General features: G+C 39.5%; 2 protein-coding genes across 3 annotated transcripts in view; both read right to left on the reverse strand.

The window, feature by feature from the left end:
- Positions 1-3,355: 3,355 nt before the first annotated feature.
- The window catches only part of LOC306854948 (macrophage-stimulating protein receptor-like), a gene marked incomplete at its 5' end in the record, with an annotated part of 29,700 nt that continues 15,967 nt past the window's right edge, over positions 3,356-17,088 (reverse strand). The window contains one exon of the mRNA XM_079393264.1: positions 3,356-5,377. Within this exon, the coding sequence (XP_079249390.1) occupies positions 5,219-5,377 (159 nt within the window). The 3' untranslated portion in view covers positions 3,356-5,218. The remainder of the gene's footprint in view (positions 5,378-17,088) is intronic.
- LOC306854950 (uncharacterized protein) lies at positions 5,238-13,988 on the reverse strand. Of its 2 annotated transcripts, XM_079393266.1 has the most exons (3): positions 13,871-13,976; positions 13,230-13,571; positions 5,238-12,883 (listed from the first exon to the last, which is right to left on the reverse strand). In XM_079393266.1, the coding sequence occupies exon 3, from the start codon at positions 11,505-11,507 to the stop codon at positions 7,707-7,709; it is 3,801 nt and encodes a 1,266-aa protein (XP_079249392.1). In that variant the 5' UTR covers positions 11,508-12,883; positions 13,230-13,571; positions 13,871-13,976; the 3' UTR covers positions 5,238-7,706. The 2 variants fall into 2 exon arrangements, with proteins under 2 accessions (XP_079249392.1, XP_079249391.1); XM_079393265.1 differs by having other exon boundaries at positions 5,238-13,571; positions 13,871-13,988.

The following is a 17,088-nucleotide window of genomic DNA, read 5'->3' on the forward strand; positions in this document are numbered from 1 at the left end:
TTTGTTCTTTTGTGTTCTGTGTTCTTGTGTTCTGGAATTACAGTAAAATCGGTTTGGACTCTCATTCCGACGGCACCCATTCACTGCAGAGGATCCATGGGTGAACAAGTGATGTAATGCTAAATTTCTCCAAATCTGTTGCGATGAAGAAACAAAATCATCTACATGGATGACCTGAGGGTGAGTACATTTTCAGCCAATTTTCTTTTTGGGCCCAACTATTCCTTTAAGTTAGAAATTATCTGCTTGTCTAATATCATTAGTTAAATGATGCGTCTAAACAAAGTGTTTTTGTGTTTAAAACTAAACCTTTAAGACCTGTGTAGGTGTTGACATTTGAAGTTTGGTATTGGTAATGGTCAATAGTCAGTTTGCAGCTATTTATATAGGCTACTGGAATGACGCTTCTGCTTTTAAGAACAGTAAAAACCCAGTTCTTTTAACCTTTCTAAGTTGTTGAATATTGGACAGAATACATAAACCTCAAGCCAGAAAACATCTTTTTGGCCAGGTGGTTCTGCTGTACGCCCTTTCCTTATGTCCTTGTATTTATAACTCGATCCAGTGAATGGCTGCAGAATTAATTTGGCACAAATGATCAAGCCAAGCTGCATCTGCAAATAATTGATGATCGTGCTTTTCTCAGAACTTAACACTAAATAAATAAATAAATACATGGCAAAGAAATTTAGATTTGCTTTCAAATAATTTTTACAATCTTGCCTATATTATCTTAAAGCTTCTGTTAAGAGAACGAACATTTATCCTACTAATATGAATTAGTGTTATTCTCAGGTCATTTGTAGCCTACTTGCAGTGTTGCCATAGATGGTGGTGATTTGGAAATATCTCTCTGCTGGTTTCCTCTGCTCTCCCTTTTGACCTATAAAAATGAGGTATTCCAGGGAACTGATTTAAAAACAGAAATCATACAAACCGTATAATATGCAGAAAATTGATAAGCATCCATAAAATATATTATATAACATTCTCGTGTATGTAAATACAGTATTTATATTTATACAAATGTACGGAACAATGTGCACATTTGTATATCTAAGTCTTCGACTTGTCTACGTATGTGACTAAGTCTTCTGCCTCTATATACTACTTTTTGTCTTTTTTAAATTCTACATTTAATTTTCTTCTTTTTTTTCTTAATTGTATATGTATGTAAGACGGAGGTGTATGTAAGCTACTGTAAACCGTAACAAATTCCTTGTATGTTTGTGCACATTTAGTGAATAAAGTCAATTTAGCATATAATTCTGATTCTGTAGGAAGAAACAAAAAGGAAGAGACTGAATTGTTTGAATGTATGAGTGAATAACAACTTGATTTTATAAATGCATTGAGGCGACATCTCTTGAGATGTTTTAACCAGTGAGCATACTCGTTATATAGCATCACAAAACAATTCTTTCCTTTGTATATTTATTGAAGCCAGATCTGTCAGATTTCAATCTGAAAAGAACCGAACTGCACTGATGACAGTGACAACAACTACAGTACCTGTGATATTTCACATTTCAATGTTATAAACACCCACACAAACACACATTAAAATGAAGTTTCCTCTTCTAAAACAACCCTTAGTAACCTCGAGAGATCTCCTCCTTTCCATCCACTCACACTAAATCCAGCAGACTGACCAAGACAATGATTTCCTGTCACTCCAGCTCTTCATCACACCCTAAGAGAGGTGCTAATGCCCCTCTAGATACTGATAAATCTGAGACTGCGATGAGTTCTAATGTCTTATTTCATCTCCAGCAATGACTGCTAGCCAAAAGCTTAAAGACACAGGATTTACCATATTTAAACTGATGGAAGCAAGTGCCTTATCTGGTGTCCCAAGACATTTTAGGTTTTTCTAATGTCTCTGCATTAAGAATGATATACAGTAGGGTTCAAAAGTCCACCAGATACTAAGAAATACAGAAATTCCTTACATAATATATGAAAATTACATACCCGTGTGAATAAATAATTTCACTACTTGCTACTAAATATTCATTGAGATTGATTTCACAGATTAGATTTTGCTCCATTAATGCATTCATGTAATATTCAGTAGTCATGACAAGCTACATCAGTCATATTGCTGCTTGGTGGTTGTCTACCAAATTCATGAATGTAATGTCAGACTTGGTGTCCAGAATTGTTCAGAAATGCTTGTCAATTGTCTTACTATATTTAGTTTTGGAAAGAAGAATCATTATATGTTGTATAATGATTATTTTAAGATTGAGAATAAGAAGTTTATTTCTGCTATTCAAATGTGTGTAGATTCCAATAAGATTCTCTGTAGATCTGCTTTGGGAGGTGATGCCAATCACTCTCACACAACAGGGCTTGACAATCAGATCGTCTTCTCTATAGTGTCCTCATGCATTGCAAATATAATAACTGCTACCAGTCTGTTTCTGAATCAGTTTTGTAATGTGATTGGCTGATGAATTTGACCATGTATGAGGTATATGTATGTGCTCTAAGTATTAATATTCAAAAAAGCATACTACCATACTATTATTATTTCTGTTTTGTATACTGGTTAAAATAAATATATATTCAATGTGTAGTGTGGAGTATTGTAAACACAGAACTTTAGGTAGTGCTGTGAGACAAAATATGGTTTGGTGATGATTTCCCAAAGGTTTATTCATTCCTAAGATTGTCTTGATTTATATCTAGATCACCATTGTAACATGCTTAAAAACCTGTTTGCAGCTGATTTTCAGGCAGGTCTTTGAAAATGTTTTCTAATTTGTTAGAGGAGGAAACTTCTGACTCATCCTGCAAGCGTGAGTCAAAAATGATGCTGAATCAATCCAAATTCAACATGTTTTTGCAGTCATTTTTGCCTATTGAATTGCTCATGTGACCGTAACTGTACTTGCACAGTTACGGTCACATTTATAGTGTTATATATATATATATATATATATATATATATATATATATATATATATATATATATATATATATATATGTATGTATGTATGTATGTATGTATGTATATATATATATATATACACACACACACACAGTGGGGCAAATAAGTATTTGATACACTGCCGATTTTTCAAGTTTTCCCACTTACAAAGAAAGGAGAGATCTGTAATTTTCATCGTAGATACACCTCAACTGTGAGAGACTGAATATTAAAAAAAATTCCAGAAAATCACATTGTATGATTTTTGAAGAATTAATTTCCATGTTATTGCATGAAATAAGTATTTGATACAATAGAAAAATAGAACTTAATATTTGGTACAGAAACCTTTGCTTACAATTACAGAGGTCAGCCGTTTCCTGTAGTTCTTGACCAGGTTTGCACACACTGCAGCAGGGATTTTGGCCCACTCTTCCATACAGGTCTACTCCAGAACTTTCAGGTTTTGGGGCTGTCGCTGGGCAACACAGAGTTTCAGCTCCCTCCATAAATTTTCTATTGGGTTCAGGTCTAGAGACTGGCTATGCCACTCCAGGACCTTGAACTGCTTCTTACGGTGCCACTCCTTAGTTGCCCTTGCTGTGTGTTTGGGGTCATTGTCATGCTGGAAGACCCAGCCACGACCCATCTTCAATGCTCTTACTGAGGGAAGGAGGTTGTTGCCCAAAATCTCACGATACATGGCCCCATCCATCCTCCCCTCAATACGGTGCAGTCGTCCTGTCCCCTTTGCAGAAAAGCACCCCCAAAGCATGATGTTTCCACCCCCATGCTTCACGGTTGGGATGGTGTTCTTGGGATTGTACTCATCCTTCTTCCGCCAAACACGGCGAGTGGAGTTTATACCAAAAAATTCTATTTTGGTCTCATCTGACCACATGACCTTCTCCCATGCCTCCTCTGGATCATCCAGATGGTCTTTGGCAAACTTCAGACGGGCCTGGACATGTGCTGGCTTGAGCAGGGGGACCTTGCGCACGCTGCAGGATTTTAATCTGTGGTCCCACAAACTGTGGTCCCAGCTCTCTTCAGGTCATTGACCAGGTCCTCCCGTGTAGTTTTAGGCTGATCCCTCACCTTTCTCAGGATCATTGACTCCACGAGGCGAGATCTTGCATGGAGCCCCAGTCCGAGGGAGATTGACAGTCATCTTGAATTTCTTCCATTTTCTAATAATTGCGCCAACAGTTGTTGCCTTCTCACCAATCTGTTTGCCTATTGTCCTGTAGCCCATCCCAGCCTTGTGTAGGTCTACAATTTTGTCCCTAGTGTCCTTAGACAGCTCTTTGGTCTTGCCCATAGTGGAGAGGTTGGAGTCTGATTGATTGAGTGTGTGAACAGGTGTCTTTTATACAGGTAACGAGTTCAAACAGGTGCAATTAATACGTAATTACAGGGTGGTGATGGCGCAGTGGATAAGACACATGCCTTTGGTGTGAGAGACCCGGGTTCGAATCCACTGTGAGACACCAATGTCTCACTTAACCCCCTAGTTGCTCCAGAGGCGTGCGACCTCTGACATATATAGCAATTGTAAGTCGCTTTGGATAAAAGCGTCAGCTAAATGAATAAATGTAAATGTAGGTAATTAATTGGGGATAGGAGGGCTTCTTAAAGACAAACTAACAGGTCTGTGAGAGCCAGAATTCTTGCTGGTTAGTAGGTGATCAAATACTTATTTCATGCAATAAAATGGAAGTTAATTATTTAAAAATCATACAATGTGATTTTCTAGATTTGGTTTTTTTTTTATATTCTGTCTCTCACAGTTGAGGTGTACCTACGATGAAAATTACAGATCTCTCCATCCTTTGTCAAGTCGCCTTTATTTATATAGCGCTTTTTACAATGTATATTGTGACAAAGCAACTGCACAATATCAAACAAGGTAAATAGTGTGTCAATAATGTAAAATGAAAAGATTTAAAAAAAAAAAAAAAAAAAAAAAAAGATTTTCAGTTAAAGGCATTTCATTATTGAATTCAGTGATGTCATCATCCAGCTCAATTCAGTTTAAATAGTGTCTTTGCAATCAGGTCGACGATATCGCTGGAAATGAAGTGTCCCCAACTAAGCAAGCCAGAGGCAACAGTGGCAAGGAACCAAAACTCCATTGGTGACAGAATGAAAAAAATGAATGAAAATGAAATGAAATGAAAAAAACCTTGGGAGAAACCAGGCTCAGTCGGGGGGCCAGTTCTCCTCTGGCCAAACGAACCAGCAGTTCAATTCCAAACTGCAGCAAAGTCAGATTGTAAGGGCTCAACTGGTTCCAGTGGTCTTTTCCGATGGCTGTCTAAGTGGCGGGGTCCTCACTGGGGATCTGTCTCTGGCACTCATCCAGGTGTCCGGCCTCCGCCGACGATCAGGGCCACATACATCATCTCCCGGCGCCGATCCACCATCTGATCCGGACACGGACTGAGAAACAGAATAGAAACAGACAAATATTAGCGTAGATGCCATTCTTCTTATGATGTAACGAGTAAATCATTTGTTATGGGGAGTGTTCCCGGTTCCGGTTGATCTAATTAATGCAGCCTAACAATCCTTTAACGGATTTGAATAATAGAAGTGTATTAGTGTGTTGTGTAAGCCAGGTTAAAGAAATGTGTCTTTAATCTAGATTTAAACTGACAGAGTGTGTCTGCCTCCCGAACAGTGTTAGGTAGATTGTTCCAGAGTTTGGGTGCTAAATAGGAAAAGGATCTGCCGCCCGCAGTCGATTTTAATATTCTAGGTATTATCAAATGACCAGAGTTTTGAGAACGCAGCAGACGTGGAGGACTATAATGTGATAAGAGCTCACTCAAGTACTGAGGAGCTAAGCCATTCAGGGCTTTATAAGTAATTAACAAGATTTTAAAATCTATACGATGTTTGAGCCAATGCAGTGTTGACAGAACCGGGCTAATATGGTCGTACTTCCTGGTTCTAGTAAGGACTCTAGCTGCTGCATTTTGGACCAACTGTAATTTGTTGATCATGCATGCAGAACAACCACCCAATAAAGCATTACAGTAGTCTAACCGTGAGGTCATAAACGCATGAATTAGTATTTCTGCATTTGACGTTGAGAGCATAGGTCGCAATTTAGATATGTTTTTGAGATGGAAATAACGCAGTTTTACAGATGCTAGAAACATGGCTTTCAAATGAAAGATTGCTATCAAACAGCACACCTAGGTTCCTAACAGATGAAGAGAAATTGACAGAGCAGCCGTCGAGTGTTAGATAGTTTTCTAGGTTATTACAGGTGGTGGGGGTTATTATTAGGTGGGGTTTTTAGGTCTGATAATTAACACCTCTGTTTTTTCCGAATTTAGCAGTAAGAAGTTACTCGTCATCCAGTTTTTTATATCGACTATGCATTCCCATTGTAAGTGGGAAAACTTGAAAAATCGGCAGTGTATCAAATACTTATTTGCCCCACTGTATATGAATGTATAGATAGATAGATAGATAGATAGATAGATAGATAGATAGATAGATATTCCCCTTCTATCTCCTCTAAGAAAAAGAAAGTAATTATTGATAGCTTCCATTAAACATGCAGGATGCATCTACAGGAGGGAAAGTTTTTTGGGTTTTTTTTTTTTACTGAGGAGCTGACAGAAGCTCCAGCAGAGTGAGTCTTGGTTTTTTCAGCCTTTACTTCTCCCAGTACCTGTATAACTTTTGTTTTGGAGTTCAGTAATGAGTGAGTCAGAGCAACACTGCTGGAACGGATCCCTATGGATATAACCCAAACCTGGACGCGTTTTCAAGCTCTCACACATGCTGGAACGTCTTTGATTCGCTCCTCCTGCCTCTCTGTCTTTCTCAGTTTGCTCTGGAGCGGTCTTTCTCTCGAACACAACCACCAAAACCAAATTTTTCTCTCTCCTCTTGTTTTTGACTCACTAGCCTCATTGATCTCTCTTTCTAACTCCAGCAACATAAATCTATCACGTCAGCTAATTTAATCAGAGTTGATTTCAAACTTGTACAATTAAAATTCATCATTAGAATGAAGCATGTATCATCACACAAGCAAAGCATGTGACAATGACTCAAATTGTTACCCATAAAATGATAACATTAACTTGGAACTTGATTTTGTCCTTTATTCCACTAGTGCAGAACTCACACTGTACACGTTTTGGTCATTGTTGTTGTTTACTTGTAGTTTAGAATTTGTATACATTTATACATGCATACGTGTATGTGTGTGGTCAAACTGTAAAACACAAAAGAGTTCACAATTAACATTTTGTAATATTTCACATATCACAATTAAGCATTATCACATGTGATATACGGATTTCTAGAACAATCTCTCGTGTCAAAGTGTTATACTTTCATTACTAACTAAATGCAACATATTGCACAAATATTTAAACAGCATAATAAACAACATATGTCTACACAAACAGCAAACACAAGCATATATATTAACCGTTTAGGCGCTAATCGCAAATAGCAATCTACATAGCAATACCTCAGAAACTATCTGTACCTAAAACAACAATTACTCACCACGCTGGGAATATAGTTTAAGTTATGAATTCAATCTGGAATTGTTATAGAAGTTCAGTAAGCTTCAACACGAGAACAACATGACCTTTTTTTTTTCTAACGATCACATGAGCCTACTGAAACAACGTTCTTAAAGGGGCAGCACCCAACATCCCGGCCCCCAATGACCCAAACAGGTCATTCAAACAAAGGAAGGGTGATGTCTGAATTAAGCTAATTTAACTGAGAAGAGTCAACTGGGAAGACTGGTTTCCAGGAGGCAGATTTTGTCTGCAGGACGTTTGAAGACTCCCGTCTGTGTTTTCACTTCCACAGTACGCACCAGTCCATCTGCACCTGGATAGACTTGAGTAATCAGACCTAACGGCCAATGATTGCGTGGTGTATTTTCATGCAGAATGATCACGAGATCTCCTATTTGAAGATTCCGCTTCGGTTGTAGCCATTTTTGGCGTTGTTGCAATGCAGGTAAATACTCCTTGAGCCATCTGCACCAGAAGACATCTGCAAGATATTGTACCTGGCGCCATCTGCGTCGGTAAAGGTCTTGTTTCACGAAGGCTCCTGGGGGTAGAGTTGGACCGGAACGGAGTAACAACAGATGATTTGGGGTGAGTGGTAGAGGATCTGATGGGTCGTCTGAGAGTTTAGTGATTGGTCTACCATTGACAATAGACTCAACACAACAAAACAGTGTGGTCAGACCCTCGTCATCTGGTGCCTGCTGCAATAGGACAGTGTTTAGAATGGAACGAACGGTGCGAATTTGTCGCTCCCAAACACCACCCATGTGGGAGGCGGCAGGTGGATTGAAGATCCATTTTACATTGTTCTGCAGCAGGTAATCGGAAATCTTTTGTTGATTCCATTCACTGATGGCTTTCCGCAACTCTCGTAACCCACCGACGAAATTAGTCCCATTATCCGATCGTATTTCCGCGGGTGGGCCTCTTCTAGCAATAAATCGCTGTAAGGCATTGATGAAGGAGTCTGTATCAAGGGTGTGCGCAACTTCCAAGTGGATGGCTCTCGTAGTGAGACATGTAAACAAACATCCGTACCTCTTGAGCTCACTACGTGCCTTCTTAACCAAGAATGGCCCGAAGTAGTCTATGCCTACACGAGTGAATGGAGGCTCACCTGGAGTCACTCTAGAATCAGGTAAGTCTGCCATTTGCTGGGTTTGTGGCTTAGCTCTTAACTTACGACACTGTAGACATGACTTGAGAGTTCGGTTGATGACAACACGTCCCTTTAGTATCCAGAAACGTTGACGAATTTCTGCAAGTACCCGCTCTGGACCTGCATGACCCAAGCGAAGATGGTAGTGACTGATAATCAGCTGGGTGACGTGATGATTGTTAGGTAGGATCACGGGATGTTTAGCCTCAAAGGGAATTGGGGCATTTGTTAGTCTGCCTCCCACACGGAGTTGGTTGTTTTCATCCTCAAAGGGTTTAAGCTTGAGAAGGGAACTGGGTTTGGCTTGAGAAGATCCAAAAGATGCCATTTGTATGTAGTTGAGAATGGCTAACTCTGCTTGTTGGAGCTCACAAACAGTGATGGGGTCAGAAAGATGCACACATGCTTTCTTACATAACAAAGCCTTGACACGCAACATGATAGCAGTAGCCCTTTTCAATCGATGCCAACTGGAGTATCGTTCCAGTAGTCTGTCCACTGCATTTTTCATCACGTGGTTTGGGTTTATGCTAGCTGCATAGACTTCTTTGGTTCGTTTGATCTCTGCTTCCTGTGGCAAATCATTTATGATAGGTTGAGCAGGCCAGTGTTCCTCCTCAAGTTGTAGAAAGTGCGGACCAGACACCCATTGTTTACTCAACAACATCTCTCCCATATTCATTCCTCGAGAGACATCATCCGCAGGGTTCGAAGCAGAGTCAATGTGTTTCCACTGGCATGGTTCTGAACGCTCATGTATTTTTGAAATACGGTTAGCGACGAACGTCTTGAAACGACAATGCTTGTTGTTGATGTACTGAAGTACGATAGTACTGTCTGTCCAAAAGAAAGTCCTTTCAATTGGAATCTCCAAGTGGCGCTTGATATGCTGATCCAGCTCTGTAGCAACTACTGCTGCTAGTAGCTCCAGTCGTGGTATACTAACTGGCTTGATTGGAGCAAGTCTGGCCTTTGACATCACCAGCCTGCAGGTGTTACCAATCCTGATGTAAGAAACAGCACCATAAGCCAATTCGGAAGCATCGGAAAAGTGATGGAGCTGGGTTGGTAACAAACAACTAGTGGATGTTGGTCTAAGGCATCTTGGAATTGTCAGTGCTGACAACAGAGGCAAGTCGTTCAACCATCTGTGCCATTGTGCTGCTATGTCCACCGGTAACTCCTCGTCCCAGTCGACTTTCATGCGGCACAACTCTTGAAAGATTGCTTTAGCTTTGAGCACGAAAGGGCTTGCGAATCCTAAAGGATCATAGATGGAACTGGTAGTGCTCAATACTCCTCTCTTTGTTACAGGCTTGTCCACTGACTTGACATCAAATGTGAAGCAATCTCGTTCTACATCCCAAAGGACACCCAGTGTTCGTTCAAATGGCAAATCCTCTTGGTCAAGGTTTACCTCATGTAATGATTTTGCCCAGTCATCAGCTGGTATTGATTTCATCACTTCCTTAGAATTGCTTAACCACTTGGTTAATCTAAAGCCTCCACAGATCAGCAGTTCCCGGAGTTCGGAAGCAAGTTTAATGGCGGCCTCTTCCGTTGGTACTGACCTAAGGCAATCGTCGACGTAGAAATTTCGCTTCACCGTTTCCACCGTGTCATCCGAGAAGTTTCCATGATTGTCCTCCGCCACTCGTTGCAAGGCAAAATTGGCAGCACTAGGACTCCAGACACCTCCAAACAGATGAGCCGTCATACGATAATGCTTAGGTGGTTTGTCTGGGTCGTTATCTTCCCACCACAGGAAGCGAAGCACATCTCTTTCATCAGATGGCACTCGGACTTGATAAAACATGCTCTCGATGTCCGCATTCAAAGCAACGGGTTCTTGCCTAAACTTGAGAAGAACTCCTAGTAGCTTGTTGGTAAGGTCTGGGCCTTGGTGAACATGATCATTCAACGAAGTACCTTGGTACCGTGCTGCACAATCGAAGACAATACGAACCTTCTCTGGCTTGCGTGGATGTAGCACTGGATGATGTGGCAGGTACCACACGCAACCATCTTCTCTGTTAATGTCAACGACCTTTTCTGCATATCCTTTCAGCAAAGAGTCTCTTATACCTTCTATATACTTCTGACACAAAGTCAGATCTTTCTTTAGCCTCTTTCCAAGAAGGTCTAATCGATGTTTGGCCATTATGTAGTTATTAGGCAGTCGTGGTGGATGTTCTTTGAAAGGGATTGGTAGTGTGTAATGACCTTCTTCTTTGACTGATTGCTTGTTCCATAGATCCACAACTTGCTCGTCGACTACTGACAATGAGTCATTGTTCACATGCACTGGATCATCCAGTTTCCAAAATCTTTCAACAGCTTGTTGTAGAGAGTGGTCAGCTTGAATGAAATTAGCAGAGATAGATGCTGAACCGTCAGCTACTGGTCCATGGAGTGTCCACCCCAGGCCAGTCAGAATTGCGTAAGGCTCACCTGACTCACCACATCGTGTCTCACGTGGAGCAAGTATATCTGGTTGGTCTAGACCTATCAGCAGGTGAACTTCATCGGCTAGATCAACATCAGGTAAACTGATTTCATCTGCAATTTCCTTCAGATGCGGCCACTGGAACACCTCGTGCTGTGTGACTAGATTGTCTAGACTTATGTTCAGGTGATCCCGACAGAGCACTCCCTTCATCAGGTAAGAGGTCCTTTGTTGGGCATCTTCAACTTGTAGATCCACTGCTAGGGTGACTACATTGAGATTTTTGGTCTCCATAGTGTTCAGTTTAATGTTCCTTTTACGTGACTCTAGCTTAAGAGCGTGAACTAGTTTCTTAGAAGCAAAGGTCCCATTGGAGCCACTGTCAAGCAAAGCAAAGACATTCATAGAGAATCGTTTGTGTCTGTCTGAAACCACTACAGGCAGAATGGGAAGTGCAATCTTCTTTTGACTGACTTCAATGCATTTTCTGGTGGCATGTGCTTAAATGGCTTGTGGCGGGTCGACAGTTGGCTCATCTTCAGTAGCTTGATTAGTAGATTGGCCTTTGTCGTTGTTAGAAGCTACAATGGCAGAATGTAGCCAACTGTTGTGCTTCTTCCCACATCCGGGCACCTTGCATACCCAGCTGCGAGAACAGATTGTGCTGCTATGACCCTTCATAAAGCAGTTCAAGCAGAGTTGCTTTCGCTGAACAAAGGCCAAACGCTCATGAACAGACAAAGCTCTGAAGGCCTGACACTGGTTCAGGAAGTGTCCGTCAGTGCACTTTGGACACTTAAATCTTGATGTTGCCTTTGGTGTGGACGATGTGGTGGATTCATTAGTAGCTGACACTGTTGCAAATGTCTGCCTTTTCTTATTGAAGCTTGACTTAGCATTTGATTTAGAACTCGCTGGAAAATTTCGATTGGCAGGAGTAAGAAGATTCCCAAAGATAGGATCAGCTCTCTTAGCGGCTTCAGATTGAACAAGACTGACTACGTCGTCCAACTTTGGTAAACATCCAGATTTGATAATCTCATAATTTATTGTGAGCCATCTTTTCTTTATGTCTTCAGGCAGCTTTTCCACGATCTGTAGCAAAGTGCGCCCACCATTCAGCTCATCCTCACACTTCATTGCCTTTAAAGTGTCTCGACAGCTACACAGAATGTCTGCAAAACTTTGCAACTGCTTGTTGTCTTTAATGTCTTTGTGATTGAGCACCTTGTCGACCCATGCTTGTGATATTGCATATGGATTGCCAAAACGTCTTTTCAGAATAGCCATGGCTTCTGCATAGCCCAGGCTAGAGTCAGGGTTGTACAAGCAATGTGAGATGGCATCTCTAGCTTGGCCGACAGTGTACTGATGCAGTCGAGTGAGTTTCTCTTGATCTGGCACTGTCTCTTTGTCAATCACTGAGGAGAATAATCTGATGAACTGCCAGTACTTTAAGGGTTCTCCATCGAACTTGATGATGTCAACAGGTGGTAAGTGCATGGAATCAACGTGTGACTGATACTGTTGCCTTGACAGCTCTAGAAGTTGACATAAAGAATTCTCATTTACTGCTGAGAGTGATGGACGAAAGTTAAGGGATGGGTTACCTGAGACAGGAGTTGAGAAATCTTTGTTTATTGTTGTTAACTCAGCCTTCTGTCGATTTTCCTCCATCTCCACATCTTTGAGTTCCAATAAGCCTTTTAGTCCATCCATTTCAAATTTAGCTTGCTGAAGTTGTAGTTTAAACTCTGCACGCAGACGTTCTTCTTGTTGAGCTAAAAGCACAGAGAACTTCTTATTTTCTTTCTGTCTTAAATTCTGTAGCTCTTGCAACTGGGTAGATAATTGGTCTACAGGAGACATTTGCGGTTTATCAGCTTCATCAAGCATTTGCTGTTCCTCTTGGAAGTTTGATGCATCAAACGATTCCATTGATGGCTTAAAGTCTTCAAGCCAGGTTAAGACTGTGTGCTGAAAGTCTTGCACATCCCGCAGGACTGACGTTAAATAGCCATTAGAAGCATCAAGGTCATCATCATCTTCTAATGTTTTATGATACATGTCATGAATCTCGTGAAACCGTATAACTGCCTCATCCAAAGCAGCAAGTTTAATCTCTACCTCTTTGGGCTGATTACAGTTCATATTGGTTGTAATCTGTGTCATCATGCGTGTCACAGCAGCCTTTGCACTTCCACGTTGACGCTTGAGACCCCTTTGTTGTTGATCTGGGGTAGAACTTTCTTCTGTTTCTTGATCCATGTTGTTATTAATTTTCTTTCTTCCTCGTGTTTGACTTTAATGTTACCCATAAAATGATAACATTAACTTGGAACTTGATTTTGTCCTTTATTCCACTAGTGCAGAACTCACACTGTACACGTTTTGGTCATTGTTGTTGTTTACTTGTAGTTTAGAATTTGTATACATTTATACATGCATACGTGTATGTGTGTGGTCAAACTGTAAAACACAAAAGAGTTCACAATTAACATTTTGTAATATTTCACATATCACAATTAAGCATTATCACATGTGATATACGGATTTCTAGAACAATCTCTCGTGTCAAAGTGTTATACTTTCATTACTAACTAAATGCAACATATTGCACAAATATTTAAACAGCATAATAAACAACATATGTCTACACAAACAGCAAACACAAGCATATATATTAACCGTTTAGGCGCTAATCGCAAATAGCAATCTACATAGCAATACCTCAGAAACTATCTGTACCTAAAACAACAATTACTCACCACGCTGGGAATATAGTTTAAATTATGAATTCAATCTGGAATTGTTATAGAAGTTCAGTAAGCTTCAACACGAGAACAACATGACCTTTTTTTTTTCTAACGATCACATGAGCCTACTGAAACAACGTTCTTAAAGGGGCAGCACCCAACACAAATTATGAGCTCGGTTACAAAACCTAGTGAGCTGCCTATCTAGAAAGCATTTTAAGGAGCTCACAACACTGCAAATGAGTGTTTTCACCAAAAATGAAAATTAGCTGAAGATTTACTCACCCTCATGCCGTCTAAGATAGATTTGGAGAAATTTAGCTTTGCATCATTTGCTTACCGTTGGATCCAAACATGAGAATGAGATTCCAAACAGCTGTTAAAAACATCACAATAATCTGCATGACTCCAGTCGATTAATTCAAGTCTTGTAAAGTGAAAAGCTGCATGATTGTAACAAACAAATCCATCATTATGTCATTATTATCATATCTTCAGCTTCCAGATAAAATATGAGTCTGCAGATAAAATATGAGGATAAAATCATCCTATTGGCAATTTTATTAGCTTTTTTTTTTTCAGTGGGCAATGCTAAAAACATTAATTCATTTTAAAAAAATAAAAATAAATAGGCAGCAACATTATCAGACTTTAATGCCATCTTGAAAGGTAAACAGCAATGCAGTTCACTGGTTTTTGGAACACAGCTGAAGTATGTGATTTGTATGTTGTTATCTCAGTAATTGACACTGTCTGTGTGTGTGTGTGTGTGTGTGTGTGTGCATGTTTATGTGGTTTATGAGGACACAAATTTGTATAATGACATGGGTATGACAGAGGTATTACAATATGAAGGTGGTTTATGAGGACACTGCCTATGTCCCCGTAATTCAAAAGGCTTAAAAAACATACTAAATGGTGTTTTTTTGAAAATCTAAAAATGCACAAAGTCTCCTGTGAGGGCTAAGTTTAGGTGTAGGGTTGGTGTAGGGCAATAGCACACACAGTTTGTTCAGTATAAAAACCATTACGCCTATGGAGAGTCCCCATAAACCACAAAAACCAACATGTGTGTGTGTGTTGAGAGCGTGCAGATCTAAATCTGAGCTGTTAGAACATGATGAAAGGGTTCAAGGCTGCAGGTAGTGACTATGCGGCGAGAGCAGCCTGGGTCTACAGCTCACTATTCATCTCTGCTCACCCAGTAGGAAATTATCTTTCTCCCTCCCTCACTCACTCACACACACACACACACACACACACACACACACTTTTGACACTGGTGCAGATATGAGCTCACAATCAAAGGCTGCATCTTCTGGGAATTTACTTTGGTTCTTTTATCTTGTAACAGAGAAAGTGAGCGAGGGACATGGGAGGGAAAAACAACGTTATGATGTTTGTTTCCTCCTGTTTTATTTGTATTGGTTTCTGTTGTTGGAATAAGACTCACTACCTCTGAACTTACAGTATAGTTATTTGTGGCTTTTGTTGACTTGGATCTCTTTCTTTCTCTGCACGTCTCTGTCAGACAGACATTGTCGGCCAACGAGTTTTGTAATTGCATAGTCATTTCAGTATTGCAGGTTTTATAGTCTAAATATTCATAGCAGAATATAATGCATAGTGACTAGGAGTCATTTATTAAAACTGTCATACAGTAATAACACATGAATACAGTAAAAAAAATCATTTTACTTTAAAAACAAATACTGGAATTTAAATGCATAATTACATAAAGGAATCTTTTTTTCCCATTTTGCGGCAAACAGTAAGATAAAGCATCTCATTTAATATTTGCTCAATTCTGAAAGGGCTTTTACTGACCCCTAGTGTTCATCTTCAGCTCAAGCTCAAAGGTACAGTTTGTGTTTTTATAATGTTAAAATACTTATTTCTATCCCAGTTGAACATGCAGGGACAAATATAATGTCAGTCACGTCAGAGTTATATTTTACTTCAAAAAATCCTGCCCAAAAATAATGTACAATTTTAATATTTCAATAAAATGTCATTGAAATGCCACCAAATACTAAAAACTACAGAACTTACATAGATAATATAGGAAAATTACATACCCACGTGAATAAATAATTTCATTACTTGCAACTAAATATTCATTGAGAATGATTTTGCTGATTATAATGTGTTCCATTAATGCATTCATGTATTATTCAGTATGACAAGCTACATTAGTCATATTGCTGGTTGGTGGTATTACCCAAGAATATTCAAGCACACAGTAAAACTAGCACCTTCGGCAAAATCTGATTTTATTTGGGGATGTGCATCACAGATATCAAATTCTCACTAATTTCTACAGGCTCTATAACTGCAGCACAGTGATATATTCAGCTCAACACCTTGCAGCGCTGACTCATCCCAAACATTGTGCACTTTTCTGTACAAGCATCTGATTTAATCCCAATACCAAGTATAGGCTCGCTGATTACAAATATCTTTAAGTGGTGCAAACCAGAACTTTTCTGTATTTGATATTTGTAATATAATCAAATACAGAAAATTATTCACATATAAAGTTAGTCATAAATAAAATATACAACCTCTACAACTGAAATATATTCTAATGAGGGCAGTGCTTAAATGTGAAACATAAATGTGTGTTAACACTCTCAGTGCTGTCACTGTTGACTTTATTTCAAAGTTATGCACAGGTATCTAACAAAACTGAAAACTTCATGAACAGTAGATTTCTACTGGGAGTTTAATGCTTTGCATTGGAAAATACTGCACATACAGTACAAGGCCAGAAGTATAGTAACTAAAAGCACAGCCATGAGACAGTAGTTTATACTGTATTGACTCTATGGCAAGTATTGTGTCTGTATAAATACATAAAATATCTTATGAACTACATATGAGTAACTCAACTCAAAAATTTTATATTTTTATGCGACTATGGACTTTGGAATGGAATACTTGTTGAACATTTGCTTACCCTTAAGACATCCAAGGTGTTGATGAATTTATTTCTTCATCAGAAAAGATTTGGAAAAATTGAGCATCACATGTTCACCAATGGATCCTCTGCAGTGAATGGGTGCCGTCAGAATGAGAGTCCAAATAGCTGATAAAACTCGTGCTCATTTAGCTTCTCTCCTTTTATTGTGCCCATATACGCGCAGAGCACACAAGGCTCCTGTATGAAATACTGATTATATTATAAATATTATACATCGCCTATGCAATACACAACGCATATACGCATG

This window comes from Barbus barbus, assembly GCF_936440315.1.
Source record: "Barbus barbus genome assembly, chromosome: 35".
Classification (NCBI taxonomy): Eukaryota; Metazoa; Chordata; class Actinopteri; order Cypriniformes; family Cyprinidae; genus Barbus; species Barbus barbus.